This window comes from Carcharodon carcharias, chromosome 6 (genome assembly GCF_017639515.1).
Source record: "Carcharodon carcharias isolate sCarCar2 chromosome 6, sCarCar2.pri, whole genome shotgun sequence".
In the NCBI taxonomy this organism is placed as follows: domain Eukaryota; kingdom Metazoa; phylum Chordata; class Chondrichthyes; order Lamniformes; family Lamnidae; genus Carcharodon; species Carcharodon carcharias.
This window is the reverse complement of record NC_054472.1, coordinates 88,814,834-88,837,031: the sequence shown is the minus strand read 5'-3', so window position 1 is coordinate 88,837,031 and position 22,198 is coordinate 88,814,834. Positions and strand designations below refer to the sequence as shown.

Below are 22,198 nucleotides of genomic sequence, written 5' to 3'. Positions count from 1 at the left end.
GAATACTCCATGTCATGTAAATATGCTTAAAATGTACATTGACAGGGAAGAGGACCAAAAGGAGTTATTAGTGGTGGTAGATAAGGAGCAAGAGGATGAAACGAAGGATTCTGAAATTGATTCTCCTCTAATCAAATTAGATAATGGGGAAGTACTTAAAAATTTAAATGTACTATTGAGTTACCTTCCACGCAAGTGTCAAAGTGATTTGGAGAAGTTCTTGCAGTCAAAAAAGCTATTTGTGGGAATAAGCTGGGGAGGACAAATTTAGCTTCACATGATGTGGGTGTAGGAGATTCATCTTCAATAAGGCAACATCCTTACAGATTAAGGCCAGCAAAGTTATCACAAGTACAGAAATAAATTGAATTCAAGCTTCAAATGACATATTGAATCTAGTTGCAGTAACTGGAGCTTGCCTATTGTGATGCTACCGAAACCAGATGGAACACTAAGACTATGCGTTGATGTTCTAAGAAATTATGAGGATCAGGTTCGCAGGCGGGTAGTTTGATGCGGAAACAAAGAACAGGAGACTAGCTTGCTAGGATAATATTATTTTATTTTGCTTGTTTCCTACCTAGCCTATATAGGATAGAAACCAGGTCCGATACTCACAACGGGTCTGGCATAATTGGCTATATACTTACTCCACGAATTACTGGAACTGGGAGCCGTCAGTTCTGCGGAGGTGCCGCCTGTGACCCACGCTCAGCGATTAGCTTAACCCGGAGCAGACTCCCCGAACTGGGGACTTTCCAGGCTTATATATGCGCTACTTGCCGAGTTCACTGAGTCCGCGTTGGGCACTCGTCCAACACATTGTTTAGTACTGGGCATTGTTCCCATGCGGTTTCGGCTCCGACTCCCTTCAGTAGATAACAGGAAGTCTCTTAGCAACGTCTTGTGTTCAAGGTCAACTGGTGCCTGGATCCAATCTTGCATGTATTGGGACACCATGTTAACCCCTTATATTACATTCCACTGATTGGCCCAATACATGTAACGATTATACAAATACATAATAATAAGCAATACATTGTTATAACATGTACATGTTTTGTTCCAGTTGCTGCCGCACACGGCAAACATACGTACAGGTCAGTATATTACAACAGGTCAGAATCACTAAAACTCCGATTAAAATGAACAACGGAGGAAATAGGGAACGTCGTGCCGTAGTTGACAGCCCATTGAACAGATCCCACCAGTGATGGGCGGATTCCACCTCTACTACATGAGCAGCGTGTACTACCTTTTGGCCATGTATAAAGGTGGACACAGTCACCCGGGTAACATTGATTTGATGTTGTCGCAATATCTGCTTTAGCTCTTCCGAGCGATCGAGGGCCTGTTTAAAACGCTCTAGCGAGATACTCCAAGGGTGCAGCCATACCTGCCACTGCATAGTGGTGAGGTGTTGCGTTCCGCTGTAATTGGTCAATAGGTAAGTATGGTTCTGCCACCGCCATCGATAGATGCCAGTAAGGCAACCTGAAAAAGGGGTCGTCGGGAGTAAGGCATGGGCATGACTAGTGGCCACACAGAGCGTATGGGGACCAATCTGCCACATCATATCTCGGGGTGCCTCAATCATCCATTCACACAAAGCCGTGTCTTCTGTAAGGCACGGGTCTCGATATCGATCCATCAACAGACAGGCCTTTCCTTGATCCGCCTGCTCACACGCGGACAAGTCATAGGTAAGATTGGTGTCCGGACTGAACCAATTCCCTTTTGTTTTGAGAAAGTAATATCCATCAGATGTAATGACCGGCAATACGTAATATCGGCACACCGTCACAAAATCAGTTACATTCAAGGTTACAAAATGTCCTTTACACAGCGTTGCATTACACCATGTTTTGTCCGGATAGGTGTTCATCCATAATTTCTCAGATACGTTCCACACCCCTCGCCAGGCCTGAACATTAGGCGAAGTGACTATTCGTAAAAATCGTTCTTTTTGCAAATGTGCATGCAGCATTTGGATACCGCAAATTGTCCAGTTCATCTGTACAGTAAAATTTTGGAACAGCCGTTGAGTCGAATCCCACACGTCCAATTCCCATTTTAAGGAATGCAGCAAAATTCGTGCAGTCTCTTCCTGCGTCATCATGGCCGACGGCATCCATCGGCCAATAGTGTACAGGCCTTGTGCAGTTGCTTGCCCCGTACTGGATAATTTAGTACGGGTCACTTCAGAGTCTATAGCATTGGATATCCCCATTACTGTCCCTGCCCCTCCTAACAAGGTATCGTACCATGCCCGTCGTCGCCGTTTAGGGTTACATTCGGGTATGACTGGCAGTCGGAAGGTGGTTGATGTTTTGGGATGCCAGACTCTCCCCTGATTAACCAGTCCATTGGGCCTCTGCCAGTGATTGGCGTCCCATTGGTAATCCTCATTTCGTCGTTGGCGGTAATAATAGTCCATTCAATACCACCCTCATGACACTGTCCTTCGGAACACATATTCACCCGGGTGTGAATGGTCAGTGCGCAGCCCGGGGCCACTGTTGTGTTTGCATCCTCAAAGCTGCCCTTGCATCGATACAACGTGCAATTGCTGGTGATAGTCATAATGTCACATCGTTGTCCGGAGGGGCACGTAAAATTGTCCTGCCTTCGCTCTTGGTCACTGGCTTCCCAGCTGACGATCTGTCCCAGAGCACCAGCATTGTGTTTCGTTTCTTCCGACCCGGGTCTTGACATACTCCGACCCAGGATTCCAACAGTCCATAGCACATTCAGGGCCCACCACCATGCCATGATCCGGATCTATGGTGACGAGAAGACGTGGGCTCATGTTTCTCGGAGGTAGCATTGGTTTGCCGGCACATTATGCCAGGCTGAGTCCCCTGGATACATTATTGTCACCAAACTATCCTTCCCTTGGGCGATTATTTCTGCCGGTTTTGGAGGGCCATTTGGCTGGCGTACCCAAACTTTAGCCCCCTTTACATCAGTGGATCCGAAACCTCCCGTTCCCCGTTCGGTTATTTTCGTAGGGGCCCCCGTCTCCTCCACAGTGGACATGTCACAAGGTTTAATTACCAATTGGGCGATCTTATCCCCCTTATTAACCACGTAGGGCTCGGTGGTGATGTTGACTAGGATAACCCCAATCTCTCCCTGATAGTCTGCGTCAATAACTCCACCCATGACATCGATCCCTTTCAGTGATAACCCAGATCGTGGGAGAATGTGTCCATAAGTCCCGGAAGGGCAAACTAATCCCAAGCCGGTTTTAACTGCCGTTGGCACTTGGGGCACCAACGTCCGGGTAGTCAAGGCCCGCAAATCAAGCCCCGCTGATGCCGGGGTGGCCCGGACTGGCAGTTCCGCTTCCGCATCGAATTTCCACATTTTAATGGGACGCGCCTCGGGCGTGTCACATACCTTTATCATCCTATTTAAGGGTGTAACTCCATTCCCCAATGGACGATTATTAATTTGTTTTACAACTCGGATGAGGTTCTTTTTCCAATTTGTCAAATCATTCGCCCCCCCCGCCTTCCGAAGAGAGGACTTCAAGATCCCATTCATCCGTTCAATCAGTCCTGCTGCTTGCGGATGATACGGCACATGGTATATCCATTCGACATGATTATCGTTGCACCATTGCTTTATCCGCCCTCCCGTAAAGTGCGAACCGTTGTCGCTCTGGACCTGCATAGGCATCCCATAGAATTGTTCTATCATATCTAAACATCGCAGGGTTGCCTGCTGATTATTATGGCGACAAGGATGGGTCACCAGGACCCCAGACATGGTGTCCACTGCTGTGCAAATGTGCCTGCATCCCTGGGACGTGGGCAATGGGCCCACGAAGTCCATCTGCCAGCTTTGGCCGGGGCCTTCTCCTCGGTGAATGTGCCCCATCATATGCTGAGGCACTCCCTGTCTTTGGTGTTGGCATTGCTCACACTGATTCACTGCGGTTTTTACATCGTCTACCAGCAGGTCTATACCCCGATCCCGGGCCCATTGTAGAGTCCCTTGTACCCCCCAATGCCCAGCCTTTTGGTGTGCCCATCTGGCTAGGTCCACCGAGGTGTCCCTCTGTATTACCATAGCTCGAACTATGCCGTCAACATATCGGTTATGGAGGGCTTCTGCGTCATTTCGGGACGTGTGGGCGTCCACGTGTGTGATAAATATCCTTAAATGCTGGGCCTTCTCCCAAATTTCCTCCCACAGCGGCCTACCCCATACTTCCCGACTTTGGATCATCCACTGATTGGCCTGCCATGTGGGCATCCACTGAGTCATCCCGTTAACTACTGACCATGAATCGGAAAATAGGTGTACCCCAATAATTCCGGCCTGCATGATTACCATATGCACCGCCTTGAGCTCGGCCCACTGGCTGCTCTTACCCTCTCCCAATTCTTCCAATGTAATCCCTTGCTTTGGATTATACGCAGCGGCCTTCCACCTACGCCGTCCTGACTTCCATTGAGCCGAGCCGTCCACGAACCAAGCAGTGGCTTGCTCTTCCGACGTCAGCTCATCGTACCTTTTCCCAAGTTTCACAGGTGATTCTGTGTATTCAATCACCTCGAATCTCACTTCCCCTCCCTCAGGGGCCTCCGCCACTTGCTCATGTAAGACTGACACCCCCTTCTGCCCAGTCTTCACCCTTTCTGACACATACCATTTCCATTTGATGATACTACTTTCTTGGGCCGTCCCTATCCTATGTGTAGTGGGATCACTCATTACCCACGGGAGAATGGGTATAGCCGTTCTCATAATTACTTCGTGTCCCGCTGTCAGGGCCTCGGTTTCCACCAAGCTCCAGTAGCAGGACAACAGTTGTTTCTCAAAGGGGGTGTACCTCCCCCCCGCCGGGGGTAGTTTACGAGACCAAAACCCCAACGGCTTCCTTACGCGTCCTTGTTTTTGCCATAGACTCCAATTTGCATAGTCTCCCTGTGCCGAAACCTGCAATTCGACCGGTCCTGACTGTATTTTTCCTAGGGATACAGCCTGCTGTATCGCTTGTTTGGCCATCTCGAAGGCGAGTTGATGGTTGTTAGTCCATTCAAACTCTGCCTTCTTCCTGGTAATTTGGTATAATGGTCTCAGTATCTGTCCCAAATGTGGTATATGTTGCCTCCAAAAGCCAAATAGTCCGATAAATTGCTGTACGTCCTTTTGCGTGTGAGGAACTGCGAAGGCCTGAATTTTATCCCTGGCCTTCTCGGTAACTTCTCGTTCCCCTTTATTCCAAATTATCCCCAGGAACTTCACAGTCTGGGAAGGCCCTTGTATCTTTGCCGGGTTGATTTCCCATCCGTACCCCTTCATGTGTTGGACTAATGCGTCCAACAGTGTTTGTATCTGGGCCTGCCCACTACCTTGTATCATTATATCGTCAATGTAGTGGGAGACCATTACATGGTCCGGCACTTCGAACCTTGCCAAATGTTCCGCCACTATCCTATGACATATAGTGGGGCTGTGCAGATAGCCTTGAGGCAACCGTGTGAATGTGAACTGTCTACCTTCCCACGTGAAGGCAAACTGTTCCTGTCTATCTTCGGGGATTGGGATAGTAAAAAAGGCATTAGCTAAATCGATCACTCCGTACCAAGTACCAGGGTGATGTTGTATTCGTCCTATAATGGTAACGGCGTCAGGTACCGCCGCCGTCAGGGCAGGGGTATGGCGGTTCAATTGCCGATAGTCCACCGTCATCCGCCAGGATCCATCAGCCTTACGGACCGGCCACAACGGGTTATTCCAAGCAGTCGAACACGTTTTTAGTACCCCCGCTTCTAAATATTCCTTAATGGTGGCGGAGATCTCTTTGTGCCCACCAGGAATTCTATACTGTCGCAGGCTGATCACCTTTTCGGCTATTGGGATGGGAAAGGGGTCCATTTTCACTTTTCCCACCAATACCGTGCGACAATGGATTAAGGTTCCAAATTCAAATTTGCCGTGTCGCAGGTATAAGGTTAGCCCTGCCAACACGTCCATTCCTAGGATCCACTCGCGGACCGGTGTTATGATTACCGAATGGGTCCTGATCGGCATTGCCCCTATCCCTAAGGGTAATTGCACCATTTTTCCTTCTATTAAGTTTCCTCCCAATCCCACTAATGTGACTGGGGTTCCTTTAAACTTATGGGGAGTTCCATGGATTAGGGTGGCCTCCGCCCCAGTGTCCACTAGAGCCATAACCGTCTGAACAGATTTGCGCCAATAAATGGTCACCGCCACATGTGGTCTGATGTCATCGGCCGACCATTGGCTCGTTTGTGGGCAAATCTTCGGGGCTTGGCCCAATCCCTATTGGTCCTCCCACTCGTCCTCTTCTGACAACGCCGGGTACAGGCGTTTAGCACCCCTTCCTCTCTTATTCTTCCCCTTCTTATTCGCATTGCGAGTGCGCCGGTCTACCTTGCAACATTCCCTGTAAGGGGTTGTCACCTCTCCTTCCTCCTCCTCGGAGGACTCCCATTGCGGTCGGGTGGGGGTTTTCCCTCTATCTGAAGCAACGTTCCCCGCCTCCCTGAACTGGCATTTCTGTATTAGTAGCTCTACCAATTCCTCTGCCGTCACCCGTGGTTCACGGGCCTCAGTTTCTACCCTGGACACTTTAAGTCCCTTTCGTTTACACATTTCCTGCAGCTCTCTCGTGGGTCTCCCATCAACGTCCGCAACCGGGACTTGTGCTTGCATCAACGCTTGCCATAGGGCTCGGCGGGAGGGTCCGGGGTTGGCTCCTTGATTGGGGTTGGATCTAGAGTCACCTCGAGTTTCCGAGCGACGTCCCTCCCTAGTCCCATTATTACCCCGGCCCTGCGCCCCCCAGTCTCCCAGTCCTCCCATCTCCCGCATCATACTCCGAGCCTCCCCCAACGTTTCTCCTTTGCCACTCAACATTATGGTAAGTAGTAACGGCTTATAATGTGGGGGAGCCGTTTTTACCAGGTGATCCCTGGCTTGTTTGCTCACGTTGACATTTTCTACCTCATCCAAGACTCCTAACAACAAGGCATCCCGTACACATAGCCGGGTCAATCTTTGTATTCCTTCCTTAATCGTGGTCCATATTCCTTCCAGGGGTGGCCAGTCAGACGGGAACGGGTATTGTTCTGCTACCGCTCGGGCGTACATCCCGAACAGAGTCCCCGTACCCCTCTCCCCTACCATATCTTTGGCCTGTCGTCTATATGCCAGGTCTATTGCCGCATCTTTGGCCAATCCCCCAAATTTGGGCGCATCCTGAAAGTCTACCTGGACTTGCTGTCCTCCTTCTTCCAAAAGCCTCACCAACCACAATTCAATGGGCTCCCCAGGATTTCGGCGGGTCTTTTGAGTAATGTATAATACTTCCTCCGTAGTAAAATCCTCCGTTAACTCGGAGAATTCCGGAGGAGGTTGCAACTGGGGGATCTCATGATGGATAGGCTCGCCTCGCTCGTTTCGTTGGGGATTTCCCTCATCATCCAACAACACTTCAAACCTAACAGGAGGCCGTCTCTGAACCTGTTTTCTCCGGACGACCGGATTCGCTCGCACCTGGGGTGGCAGCTCATCTTCGTACTGATCATCCGAGTCCCCCCATATATTCCCGTCCCAGTGGTCAATATCCCAGCCGTCCCCATTATTTAGCTGTGCCACAAACGCCCTTATTTGAGTGGGGTTCACGGAGCGCGGGCGCTTTCGCTCACTCTTCCGCTTACTAGACGACAAATGTGTGATCGCCCGCCCCGCTAATTCCGTTAGTGCTGCTATTTCTGCCTTTAGTTTTATAATTTCTTGTCTTAACACGGAGGCATCCCCGCTACTGAGCCCCTGCTCATGCTTAAGGGTTGCTATTTCAGCCTCCAACTTCTGACGCCTGTCAGACTGCTGCTTACAAGCCGCCGCACAAGCCCACATCCGCCTCTGGATCCCTGGCAAGGGGTTCCTTGAGGGGACCGGGATTTTCTCAAGGGTGGACAGCAGCGACCCTGGGGTGGTTCCTACGCCTTCGGCCTCCCAGTTTTCCGGTCGCCCCCCACCCTTCCGCAAACAGGCCGCTACACTATGCCACGGCCCTTGCCATCCTGGGACCGCAACCGCCTCGGCCTGCCCTTCTGGTTTCTTATTCCTTTTCCCAAACATTGTTTCGCATCAAAATCCCTCCTCAATTGCGATTGATCCTGCCGACTACGCCAAAATGTTCTAAGAAATTATGAGGATCAGGTTCGCAGGCGGGTAGTTTGATGCGGAAACAAAGAACAGGAGACTAGCTTGCTAGGATAATATTATTTTATTTTGCTTGTTTCCTACCTAGCCTATATAGGATAGAAACCAGGTCCGATACTCACAACGGGTCTGGCATAATTGGCTATATACTTACTCCACGAATTACTGGAACTGGGAGCCGTCAGTTCTGCGGAGGTGCCGCCTGTGACCCACGCTCAGCGATTAGCTTAACCCGGAGCAGACTCCCCGAACTGGGGACTTTCCAGGCTTATATATGCGCTACTTGCCGAGTTCACTGAGTCCGCGTTGGGCACTCGTCCAACACATTGTTTAGTACTGGGCATTGTTCCCATGCGGTTTCGGCTCCGACTCCCTTCAGTAGATAACAGGAAGTCTCTTAGCAACGTCTTGTGTTCAAGGTCAACTGGTGCCTGGATCCAATCTTGCATGTATTGGGACACCATGTTAACCCCTTATATTACAGTTGACTATTGAAAGGTGAATGCAGTGACAAAAGCGGATTCCTATCTTATACCACGATTGGAAGATTGCATTGAGAAAGTGGGACAATCAAAGTTTATCACAAAAATTAACTTGCTGAGCGGATATTGACAAGTACCGTTATCGGAGAGAGCAAATGATATATCGGCTTTTATGATGCCACATGGACTATATCAGTTTAAAGTCATGACATTTGGTATGAAAAATGCACCAGCAACATTTCAAAGACTGACAAACAAGGCTGACTGCATTTTATACAGATGACTTGATACTTTTCAGTTAAATATGGGGGGAGCATTTACAATATCTAGTAGAATTATTTAATCGACAAGAAGCTAATTTGATGGTGAACTTGGTTAAAAGTGAATTTGCAAAAACACCAGTTACATTTATCTAAGCCACACCATTGGACATGGTAAGGTGGCTCTGAGAGATATGAAAGTCAAAGCCATCGTGGATTTCCTTATGCTTACAACAAAATGAGAAGCTTTGAGATTTATAGACATGAATGGGTTTTACTGGAACTTTGTACCAAATTTTAGCAGTCGTTGCTCCATTGACTGAACTATTAAAAAAGAACAAGAAATTTCAATGGACACAGGAGTGTCAGAAGACATGTGACAGCTTAAAAACTGTATTGACTATGACACTAGTTTTGGCAGTACCTAATTATGCCAAACAATTTAGGTTGGCCGTTGACACAAGGCATTGGTGCTGTACTGTTGCAAGAAGATGAAACTGGAATTGAGAAACCAATAGGGTATTTTTCACGAAAGTTGAATGTACAACAGAAAAAATATTCAACGGTCCAAAAGGAGACTCTGAGTCTGGTGGTAGCGTTGCAGCATTTCAAGGTTTATGTTGCAAACAATTAGTCAGAAACAATTGTTTATACAGACCACAATCCTTTAAAATTTCTGGACAGATTTCAAGACCGAAGTGCCAGGCTCTTCAGATGGAGTTTATTACTGTAACCATTTAATTTACAGATTATACATGTGGCTGGACGGGAAAATCTAATTGCAGATGCATTGTGGAGAGTTTAAAGCTCAACAAGAAATTGGACATTTAAAACCTGGATACCAGACTGAAATGACTTTTGTTGATACAAAAGATTTGATTATGTAGTGTTGGTTTTTTGCATGTATCTGCTAATGTAATAATGTGGATATATAGATAAGTATAGTAGGTAGTGTAAGATGGATTAAGAAAATGAAGCCGTCTTTTTAAATTATGACTCCTGCAGGTGTCATGAAAGTGTAATAATTTTCAAAATATTTTTCTGGTTTATTATAAAATAGGTTATGGAGGCAAGTATAGTTGGATCTGTCTGTGTGTGTGATTTAATTACATTCAGAATCAAGTAGGCTGCAAACTTTAACTCATCAAAAGAAGCTAGGTGCTTGACATGCTAATGAGTAAACATGCTTGCTGGCTTAGCATGGAAGGTGTGAAGGGAATTTGCATTTTTGGATAGATGAAGGGCTATTTGGATTTCAAAGGGATATCAGTCTGTTTACAACTAGGCAGGTAAGCAAGGCTAAGGAATGTGTTTATTTTTCCCAAAGGTTACTGATAATATATAGTGACAACATGAAAGTTTTTATATTATGAGGGAGATACAGTTTCAAAGACGTATGGAACAATAGAATTTACAGATTAAAAAGGAGAGAAACATATATAAAGGAGAATGAAAGGATATGTGTCAGGAGAAGGCCATATAAGATCTAACAGGAGTGTGTGAAATAGCCTTAATGAAGCCGCCAGCATTTGTACATAAATCTGCTGCCTACCGAAACTGAAGCTGGAGAAAAGCCATTTGGAAATCCACTGTCCAGAGTATTATGGTAACTTGCTGAGTCTTTTAAATCTAAAATCTATTTCAGGCCATTGCCTTAAAGGGAGTGTAACTCGGTGTCAGATTAATTTGGAATTTTAGGAGCTATTATAGTAGTAATTGTAGTATTATGTATATGCTTGACATATTTTACTTTGTTAATAAATATTTTAATTTTTTTAATCTCTAAAGGTCTTGTGGACTTATTACTTTTGAATTCAGCCCACACATCTCATAATAAATACAAATTGCAAAACTGTTGTGACAGTGCGACTAAGTTTCCCTCATAGATTTGGTCCAGCTGGCACACATTATCTGTGACGTCATAACAAACCCCTCATGCATCCCATGCCAAGGTATGCCTCTGAACTACCCCCATGGACCATCATGCCCCCCATGCCAAGTTATCCCTCATGCCAAGGTGTTCCCCCCAACCACCCAATATGGCCTCATGCTGCTAAGTTATGGCACTTCCATGCCCATTCACCCACAATACACTGTATAGAATCAGTAAACTCTGTAGTGGCATTTGGTTATGTTAAAAAAGCTTTAAAAAACAGTGACGCATTGATAAATTTGCATTTTCTTTTAAAAAGTGCTATTTACTATAGCCCAATAAAGGTGTCAATCATATAGGCCCTTTAAAGTTTAAGTAGCTGAAAGCATAAACCGTTCAAACCTCTGTATGTTGTCTGAATAAGCATTGTGAAATTGACAGCATAGATCAGAGAGCTGTCAAGAAATATTTTCCCTGGGGCTCAGATGTTTCAATAGGCTCATGGATATTTGGGCTCTTAACCAAGCCTTATTGTGTATTATAAATAAAAACAGAACATTCTGGAAAAACTCAGCTCTAACAGTATCTGCCGAGAAAAACAGAGTTAACGTTTCAAGTCTAATAGGGCTTTTCACCCTAGCCGACAAATTGGTGCTTCAGCTCACTGAAATGGTAGTTGTGAATAGAAGATGTGTGAGAATTGGGTTCTTTCAAGTTGCACTGACGCAGTGTTGTGGGCTAGGTGCTAGATGTATATATGAACAAGTTATCTTCCCCTTTTAGACCATTGTGGTCATTTTAAATAACCACAAACTTGGCATTATTTCTTTACTATTGATGGAACCTTTTTCTCATTTGTTCCCTTGACCTTAGGATGTAAGAAACAGCATTGACACAGCTAACCATTTGCTGCACATTGGCCCTGTAGTGTTGGGCCAAAAATTGCCACCTACCTCTGCCGAACATCCCAACAATAAGAAATTGCCAGCATCAAAATTATATCCAATCAGTGTAGTGTAAGGCTATCAGGCATGGCAAGGGTTAATGTGGGACTGGGAAACAATACCACCCACAGTATGCTGTAAATAGACACACGACTTGAGACTAGAGAGAATTGTGGACTGGACAGAGACCTGTGTAGAAGCAAGAACTGAGATAACTCATTGCAAGGGCTATACCCTGTGTATATGTATATAGTTATGTGTTATCAATAAACAGTTAATGTTCAACCATACAAGGCTTAAAACCTCTTCATGAGACCCATTGAACATATTAAATACAACTTGGTAGCAGCTAATGGAAAAAAACGTCAGAGAAGCTGGAGCAGAAATTCAGATGCTGTGAAACTAAAGGAACAGCCTTCTGACCTGATTGAAAGCGCCTGAAGTGAAGACACGGCGGGAGATCTCCTTTGCAGAATTGGAAGCAGAAAGATAGAAGAAAAATTCCACTGTGCAGCTGAAGACTCCACAAGATCTCATGAGGTCCATCATGAGTGCCCACAGAGTGCAGACTCAAAGGAGCTAGCAGGGATGGGCAAAAAGTTCAGTACTCAGCCAGGCCTAGTTTAAAAAGCCTCAGTGCTATAAAAAAAAACTCACCAGCCCATTTCTGAAGGCACCACAATCAACCCAGGTTCAATTTGGCGCCATATTACATGGCGGTCGAGCAGGCTGTAAGAAAAAAAAACGGAAGGTTTAAAAATCTGAGCCAAAGCTGGGAATTTATTGTTAAACACCTGAAAACCCTTTGATATTTGGGGAAGGCCCAGAATAGTTGATTGACTAAATTGCTGCTCAAAGCTAAATATAGAGAGGTCGGGGCTACCATTGCCGCGGAAACCCGCCAAAACACAACGAGCACAGGAAGACTCTTTGAGAAAGCAATTATTGCTGCACTATCTTTAAAACCTGCACAGCATTTAGAGCTGCACTCACCTGAACTTTGAAGCAACCATGGACAACAAATCAACATCACCTGACCAATTTGGAATGATCCAAAGGCCAGACCAAATACAAAAGTGGGAACTTCGGCTGTAAAGATTCTTAAGATACATTTAGGATTGGATAAAAAGACAAAAGCTGAACAAGTGAATGCATTACTTTATTCAGTAGGTCCCATGGCCCATAGATATTGTTCCATAGCTATTGCTTTGAGGCAAGGAATAAACAAATCCTTAGATAAATTTGATGAAATTATAAAATCATTCGATACATATTTCAGTCTAAGAAGCAACAAAATTTTAGAGAGCGATATTCAACAAACGTGTCCAACAGCTTGGAGTACCGGCTGACTCTTTTATAAACAAATTATACAGATTGGCTGAAGACTGTGACCATGGTGACCTTAAGTCAGAACTCATAAGGGACAGAATTGTTGTCAGAGTAGCTGACAATGTCCTTTCAGACATACTACAGACCAAGACCTGACTCCAGAAAAGGCCATCCTAATAGTCAGACAGTTTGAAATCCGCCAACAGCACCGATCCATTTTACATGGCAAAAGCAAGCCATGGTATAGAGCAAACCCAACTGTCCAGCTAGTAAAGCAACAAAGGAGCAGAGAGACTCCAAGCCAAGGAATGCAATGCCCAAACTAACCACAGGAGGGTGGGAAACCATGTTAAACGCTCTAGTGACAAATTACCTCACAGGCAAGAACAATGTCCAGCAATCTCAGTGCAGTGTTTCAACTGCAACTGCCTAGGACACTTTGGAAAGATAGGCAAAGCTAATATGCCTAGATGGGCGGAGGATCCCAATACAATCCATGAGATTGAGGTACCACACCAGGAGAGACCCAACCGTGCTTCTTGGGTGAGGTCAAGGATCCTGGATTCTGTTTTTGGATTGCAGACATCTTAATAAATGGTGACCTCACCAACTTCAAATTGGACACGGGAGCCAGTGTTATGGTCCTCTTGGGTAAGGAACCAGGGCTGAGAGACCTTTGGCTATGAATAACAGACACACCACTCTATGGGCCTGGAGGAGTCCGACTTCTGGTCATAGGCATGATCCTAGAACCAATAAGGCATTGCAACAAGCAGATATTCAAAGTCATGTATTTCAACTGAAACCAATCATTTTCCTGTTGAGCAGAGATGCCTGTGTTGCCCTTAACATTCTAAAAATGGCAGAAGACGTCAAGACAACCTCTGTCATCAACTACATGGAGCTGCAAGTCCCCAAGAGGCCCACCAGTAAAGAGACTGTTGACTGGGACTTCAACTCTACCTTCATTGTCTTCACTCTTTGCAGAATGAGTTTGTACATTTTCTTTTCAAGTTGCAGAAGCTCCTTTTTGGTCAGAGCAGCCAAACCTTCAGACAATTGACACTGTACCTCAAATAGAACCACACAGGAAAATGACCAGCAACAGAAGAATGAGCCCCAACCCCAGGCTCCAACGATTACTGTCACACAACCTGTAAACACCATGGCACAGACGCTGCAACCTCCAGCCAATATGCAAAGCTGCAACATGATGCTGGAGCAAGTTACCATCAACTCGGCAGGGCACACCTCAGTGAGGCATGGAGACACACAGAAGAACACAGTGTCAGAATAAAAGCCAAACTGTAAGTTGAGTCCGCTGATGAGGAACATCCAAACAATGGGGGGATACCTTCAACTCCCATAGAAGATCATGGCAAGCCACACAGAAAAAGAAAAACCATGTTCATACCATGAACAAACAGAGATAATACTCTCTCCAGAAAGCACGGGACAAGCCGGTAGTTTCTGAGCAGAATAGATGGGGAGTTGTTCCCCAAAGAGAAGTTCAACTCAAGGAGCGGAAAAAGCATATCAGAAGAAGACAACCAAATGCCAGAAACACAAACTACAAATCAAACTCCAAATCAACAAAGGTTGCCCAAATCAACAGAGCCTTCACTTCTCCAAATGTGACCAGAACGAGATCTGAAAGAATTGTCAAGCCTCCAGACATCTGATTTTATAAAGTCAGAGACTTGAGGGGGAAGAAGAGGTAGCATGATTGTAATGTAAATACATTGGGTAAAGACTTGGGGGAGGTGTTGTGTAAGGGTATCTAGCATAGCAAGGGTTAGTGTGGGTTTGGGAAACAGCACCACCCACAGTGTGCTGTAAAGAGACACATGACCTGAGACTAGGGAGAGTTGTGGACTGGACAGAGACCTCTGTAGAAGCAAGGATGGAGTTAGCTCATAGCTTGGGCTGTATCCTGTACATATGTACATAGTTATGTGTTATCAATAAACAGTTAATGTTCGACTATACAAGACTCAGAACCTCTTCATGGGACCTACTCTACATGCAACATACAATATCTAGCACTTTTACTGAGACTCAATTTAATTCATGGAAAAATATAATTAACGTTTTTTAAAATGGAGGTCTTTCAGTAAAATTATTTAAAGAACAGAAGGAAATAATTTTAATGTAAAATGCTTTTTCTGTTATATACATCACTCTTTCAGAGAGGGGAAGACTATCCAGCATTCCCATCCAATTATATGTAACATAGCTGTTTTGGGATTAAACTGAAAATGTTTAAACATTCACCAACCAAACAATAACCCCTTAAAATAGAGGTATATTATTCCATATGTAGATTTTAAATCAGTTCTATTGATTTATATGTTGTATATCTTCAGAATAATCCTAAATAGAATCCTGCTATCTAGTTATCATGTTCAGGAATTTTTGATAAGCTGATCAAAAGGCGATTTCCGATAACTTGTATAACTATATTCCATTGAGTTAAATACATAAAGGACAGAATCTTCCGGTCAGCGTGCGGGGTCGGGCCTGACACGCCGACACATAAAATGATGTGCAATGTTGTTGGGCATGCGTCCTGACCTCACCGCGCGCCATCGCAATATCTCAGTGGGCGGGCATGCTATGACTTCCAAGGCGCGCCCGCCATTAATTAATGGGCCACATAAGGCCCTTGAGGCAGTAATACACAGCGATTTTTCTCAGCCTGTGCGATTTTCAGAGCATCGCATGGGCGCAATGGGCAGGCGGGTAGGCCACATTTTTAAAACCCTCATCCACGGGTGGGATAAGAGGGGAGAGTGGGCTTGGGAATGCAAGTTGTTAGTCATTTACTTTAGAAACTTACTGCTACTTGCATGTGTGAATGTGGGTACTTCAAATCTCTTCAGAGCTGCTTTGACAGGAATAATAGGATTCAGGTTAGGACTCTGAAGGAAACATAATTATTGGGGTCTTACAGGTTTCAGACAGCCTTCCCTTACCCTGGGAATGGGGATTGTGCTCTCCACTGGAGGCACCTCCTCTTGGAGGAAGAGGGAGCCAGAAGGGGGAGGAGGCCAGGAGTCCATATGCAGCCTCCAGGGGAGCCATCTTTGGGAAGACAGGCGCAGGCACAAGGGGCGCAGGGCCAATGGGAAGTGCAAGGCGGAAGGAACTGCAGAAGACGCCACTATCCTGCTGCCAGGGTTTACAGGCGGCGATGCAGCTACCTCAATATATCTGAGGTGCAGTGCCGAAGGAGGCTCTGTCTCTGAAGGGAGACAGTGACCTCCATCTGTCGGATGATAGGCCTTGAGATCAGCTCCAATTGTGTGGTTGGACACTCATTCCAGTGGTATGGAAGGTCATGGCTTCTATGCCTCCGACTTTTTCCAGGGTGCTGGGTGACAAGGGTATCCCCTCAAAAGGTGGCTCATGACACCCCTCCACCATCAAAAAACAGAGGCCGAGCAGCGGTACAATAGGAGCAAAAGTCTTCACAAAGGCCGTGGTAGAGAGAACCATCGGCCTTCTCAAGATGTACTTCTGATGCCTGGACCGTTCACGGGGCACACTGCAATACCCCCCAGATCGTGTATCACTGATAGTGGTTGCATGCTATGGTCTCCACAATTTGGTGCTGGAAAGGGGGGATGCAGTGGAGGAAGAAGATGTAGACGCAGATGCTCTGGCTGCAAACGATGAGCCCAGTAGCAAGTCTGAGGATGAGTACGCTCAGGAGAACACTGAGGGGATAGACGCTGACCTGTGCAACCTCCAGGGAGGCAGGGACACCCGCGAGGCTTTGATCCAACGATCATTGAGCTAGCCTACCACAGATGAACCTCCAACACATGCCAAGGCGGCAGGATCCATACTCAATACCTGAGATCAACATTTGCCTGGTTAGGAACATTAACTATGTGACTTGTCAATACAGCTCAATGACAAACAAATCACTCCTAACATCATGGGTTCCCCGACACCTGCAGATGTAATGAAGCATCCAGAGGCTTGATGAGAACTAAAACATTTAATGTTTGCATACTAGAATACAGAAATGAACGTGCATTAAAAGGTGTTGAGCAGCACACCTAATGAAAAGGAACTGATATGGAGGCAAAAGAAAACCACCAGTGATAAGCCCATGGTGTGCCTAAGAAGATTTATGTTTACTTTTGCGGGTGCTATGTCTAGATGCTCCCCCTTCGCTAGCACTGGCATTGGAGACAGCCTGCTCACTCTGCTGTCCTCTTGGCCTTAATGACCTCAGCAGGCATTCTCTGGCCCGTGGAGCATGGGCTGGCCCCAACTGGGAGGAAGCGGACGGTGGCACGGCTGGCATCTCCCCAGTTGCCGCAGCCTCATCAGATGCCATGGTCACTGACAGAGGGGCGGAGGAACTGCTGACCTCATCTGGAGCGCCCTCAGAGGAGCCCGCAGAGATGACAGGCAACTTGTGCGTCAACACAAACTCACTTCGGGCCTCCCTGCTCACCATTGACGGATGGGCACCTAGCTGGGATACTGGGTGCCCAATCCATCTCACACACAGACACAGACCACTGAGGTCAATGTTGCTGTGAGGGCTTGCAGGTCCGAGTGCATCCCCAGGAAGCCCTGATTGTTCTCCTGGAGGAGCCACACTCTCCATGGAGGAAGCATTGCGCTCGGCCACGAGGGTCATTGCATTGCTCAAGCTCCTCATTCTCTCATGTATGTCCGTCAGATCCTCCCACATACCCTGCTAGGCGTCCAGCATCTGCTGCCTCAAGGACGACTCTAGAGGCACATCATCAGCCACCAACTGAGCATGTTCCTGGTCCCCAGCAGTCCTCCGACTGCCGACGTCCTGGGCACTCTCTGCCTCTGGCTGCATCTCAAGTGAGTGTGAAGTGCCCTCACCACTATGCACCAGGACACTAGCCGATGATCTTATCCCCACGCGGTGCTGGTATCTGCACTGGTGCCTGCTGGCTGAGATGGTGTGACACTGGTGCCTTTATATCTTATGGGCCCTCAGGGGTCAGTGGCGGTCCCTCTGCCTCCTGAGTGTGAGTGTGCTCCAGAGAGGCTGAAAAGAAGAACAGGATATTTGATTAGTTGAAGTTGTTACATTGTTAATGTGAATGCCTGGCACCCAGATCAGGATGCGTTCCTCCTTCCATTATCAATGGGCAACCCATGTTGGATGCTGAAATCAATATACAGTCGACAGTGGAATGGTTGCAATGACAGACATTGTGACCTCAGGGCACGGCACTCTTACCTCCCACTGGCACCCCAACCTCACCGCGGTGGTAGACCTGGGCACATGACACCCCTCCAGCTCAAGAACCTCCTGCTGATATCTGGTCAATATGAGTAGGTGGGCCTGCCCTCCACCAGTCCGCACCTGTTTGGCGTTATTATGTGCGGTCTTCTACTGAAAGGAGAGAGAAGCATTGATTAGTCTGCATTGCCATCAAAGCCTTCCCACCCCCACCTGAATGAAACATTGCAGGGCTCATCTGATTCATGACCCTGGAGTCGCCGTACACTCACTCCAAGCAGCCAGGGCTGACCCCCTTGCCCAGATGCTGCCTCCATCACATTTGCCACTCATAATGTAAGACCTTCCAAACCAACGAGCTCTATCATCTAGAAGGACAAGGGCAGCAATTGGATGGCTACTCCGCCACCTGGAAGTTCCCCTCCAAGTCAGTCAGCATCTTAACTTTGAAATGTTTCAGCACTCCACCACTGTGCCTAGGTCCAGATCCTGGAGCTCGCTCCCACAACAGCACCGTGGGTGTACCTGCACCACATGTAGCGGATACAGTAGGCAGCTCACCACCACCCTCTCAGAGGCAGCTAGGCATGGGCAATAAATGCTGGCCCACCCAGCGAAGGCCACATGCCATGAATGAATGAATGCAATAACAAAATTCTGAGTTGGGGGCTGGGGGCCAGGGGGGGCCAACCTAACTGCTGGGTTAAGTGACCCATGCCAACATGGTACTCATCCTTCCCAATGGCAAGAAGTCATTGAACCGCTGGTGGCACTGCACCCAGATACGTCTCACCACACTGTGTGAGCTGACCCTTTCTGCCACCTCTTCCCAGGCACATTTTGTCATGTGGGGGGGCCTCCTCCTACCGTCCCTTGGCACCATGATGCCATGGCGTGCTGCCACTTCCTCGAGGAGGGCAGTGAGGCACTCATCCGAAAATCTCAGGGCACACTGCCCTGCTGACGTGCCCTCCTGCCTGGTCTGCTCTCCAAGAGCGCTCTCAGACATCCTCCTGTGTGACATTGGGGCAGCCTTTGGAAGACTGCCTGCGCCATTTTTAAACAGGCCGCTGGGTCGCCATTGGATCTGGCGGTCATTGGACTCCCGCCGCCGCCCTCCCCTTCCCGCTGTTCTCGGGAACCGTGATTCATGCTGGGCGGGCCTTAATTGTCCCGCCTGCATAAAATGGCGGCATGGAGCCGATTGCGAGCCGCGATCGGCTCCGCACCCGCTCCTGAACAGCCCACCTGCCATAGGAAAAATTCTACCCAATATATATCTTGTAGGAATGCAGGTTATATTTAGCCTAGGTGCCTGAACAGAAGTTGCATTCCAAATTTCACATCAGCTTGAGGCATTGGTAGTTAATTGAATGCATCCCAATATTCATTCATTCATAAGTTATTCTCTTATACATCATTATTTCAGAGTGAAAGACTGCCTTGTTTCATTCATGTAAGCTCTGGAGGAGTTAGCTACCAAGAACCCAGACCTAGGACAAAGTAGCAGATACGATTGACAATTCAATCCCAGAATATGGAGCACAGGGGGATGTCAAAGATCGAGCTTTTTGTTACCTGTTTGACTGAGAAAGAGCACAGTGATAAGAAAGTTGGGCATAAGGAGTGAGAGCTCATTGCTTGTTAAGTGCTGAGTAGTTTCAGGGAAATTTTTTGTCAGAGCAGTCTGGTTAGCCTGCTAACAGAGATGGTATGACATTTTGTCATTCACTGTTATGAGGAGCATTATGCAATGTGTTATGGACAGGAGAGGGTTTAATTTAAACAGCTCCAATTTCTCCACTCACCACCTGTCCGTAAACAGAAAGGTATTTTGATTTTGAAATCCCCCTTTATAAGCGGTGGCATATTTCACAAGCCCTTGGTGATCCAATTTCTATTATTGACCCCACATCAAACTTGTGACAGGATAAATTCAAAGTGTTAATTCATTTGCACACACTCAAAACACAGCGGGTTGGGGGGTTCACTACATAGTCCCCGTGCATTCAAACAGTAAAGAGGGATAGAGAAAGAAAGATTTACAGGGCAAAGGCCACAGAGTAAAGAATTATTGTTTCATGTGAGTCCAGAAACAAAGTCGCAGGGCATATTCCTTCACAGGTGGGCAGGTTGAAAACTGATGCTGGATAATTTACTTTTCCAATAGGGATGACTTCCACGATAAGATAGGTACGCAGCTACGAATTGTCTTGTAGGCAATGGTACAGAGTTCAGAAGTTCCAGTAGAAACAATGTAAATGGGGCCAGGCATTTAAACCTGGACAGAGTCCCTTTTCTGAGCTCCTGCTTGGTAACTGGAAGATGGTAGGCAGCCTTGCAAGACAGCAAGACAGTATTTTTCCAGCTACAGGGGTCATGTCACGTGATTCCCACCTTTCCACTTTGGCTTTGACAAAGTGTGTATATCCCTTTGTCTGGGTCCCCAAGATTGATAAGTGTCCAACCATTAAGAATTTGAAGGGAAGGTTGCAGGGCATTTTGTCCAAGCATACTAGTAAACTCCAGTTGGCCAGCCTGGATTCAGAAATACAGGTGGCCTTTGCATATTTCCCTTTAAATTTGGTCTTTGCAGTCCACAGGGGCCATTAGCGTCTCTTCAGAGATAACAAGGGGCACGTGTCTACGATGCAGCCAGATAGTTCTTATTGTTCAGAGATCACAGCCAGACATAGCCTCAACTGTTTTAGAAGGTCATTGTCCAATTTTAAAATGTTTGAAATTAGCCATGATTATGTATAAATATATATATAAAAAAAATCTAAAATATATATCATAAAAATATGTAGTGTGAGGTCTTAGCCCTGTTACAAATGAATTAAAACTCACTGTAAACATTATTTTTTCATTCACATGTGTAAAATAAATTAGTCTGATAATGTTCATGTCTCACTCGAGTATGTATCAGCCTGTCTTCCAGGTCAAGAGAAGCTTGCAGGAAAGCATTGAGATTACAGTATCTCATGCTCCTCCTGAGTCACACTATCAAATAATCAGAGATTGGGAAGTATTGCTGCTTAATATAAAGGAGGTGGGATCTATTTATGAGAGAGACTGATGATGATGCTGAACATGAGAGAATATCTGATGCAGACCCCAAATTTGTAAAAGAACTAATGACTTATGACATGGGCTACCTTGCAAAACATATCCATCAGTGATTTATGGTTGTGTCCATGTTGATCAGATGTAGTCCATTTTGTTTAGATTTTTAGGGCTGTAATGTGTGTATTTATGTTTAAGTTCTTACAACTGCAAATGTTAATGATTAAAATTCTGATGGAAAGAGATGGAAAAGAAACAACCATCTTCTCAAAGGCAGTTAGGGATGGGCAACAAATGCTGTCCTTGCCAGCGATGCTCATATTCCACTTTAAATTATTAGTTTTATATATTACATAATGCATTTACCATTCCTGTACATTTATTTCAGCATTCTTGAAGAATCAGTGTTTATAAATATTTGGTCTAAAATTTATAAATTTTACAGATTCCAAACAGCGTCTTGCTGTTTATCGCTTCGTTATTTGTGTGAATCCAGCTGACCTGATGGAGTTGGATGCAAGACTTGGTAACTGTGTTCTTCATCATCCAATAAAAGCTGCGTGTTTGTTTCAGTCTGTGAGTAAAAAAGAAAAATCCTGTATGATGCAAATGACACTCATACTGTGATATTTACATTTTTAAATCCAGTTTCCTCAATTCCTAATGTGAGATTTATGATTCACATGTTTGCAAGTCTCTCATTTTGAACACATGACTTTCAGGTTTGCTTTACATCTATCAAGACATTGTCATTAATTCAACAATTAGAAACAGAAAACCAGGTAAAT

General features: G+C 46.1%; 1 protein-coding gene across 2 annotated transcripts in view; it reads left to right on the top strand.

The window, feature by feature from the left end:
* Positions 1 to 22,198, top strand: part of mcmdc2 (minichromosome maintenance domain containing 2) — a 110,206-nt gene that overhangs the window by 9,515 nt on the left and 78,493 nt on the right. For both annotated transcript variants that reach the window (XM_041189454.1, XM_041189455.1), the window contains exons 2-3: positions 21,856 to 21,986; positions 22,133 to 22,192. In XM_041189454.1, coding sequence (XP_041045388.1) covers positions 21,856 to 21,986; positions 22,133 to 22,192 — 191 coding nt within the window. The remainder of the gene's footprint in view (positions 1 to 21,855; positions 21,987 to 22,132; positions 22,193 to 22,198) is intronic.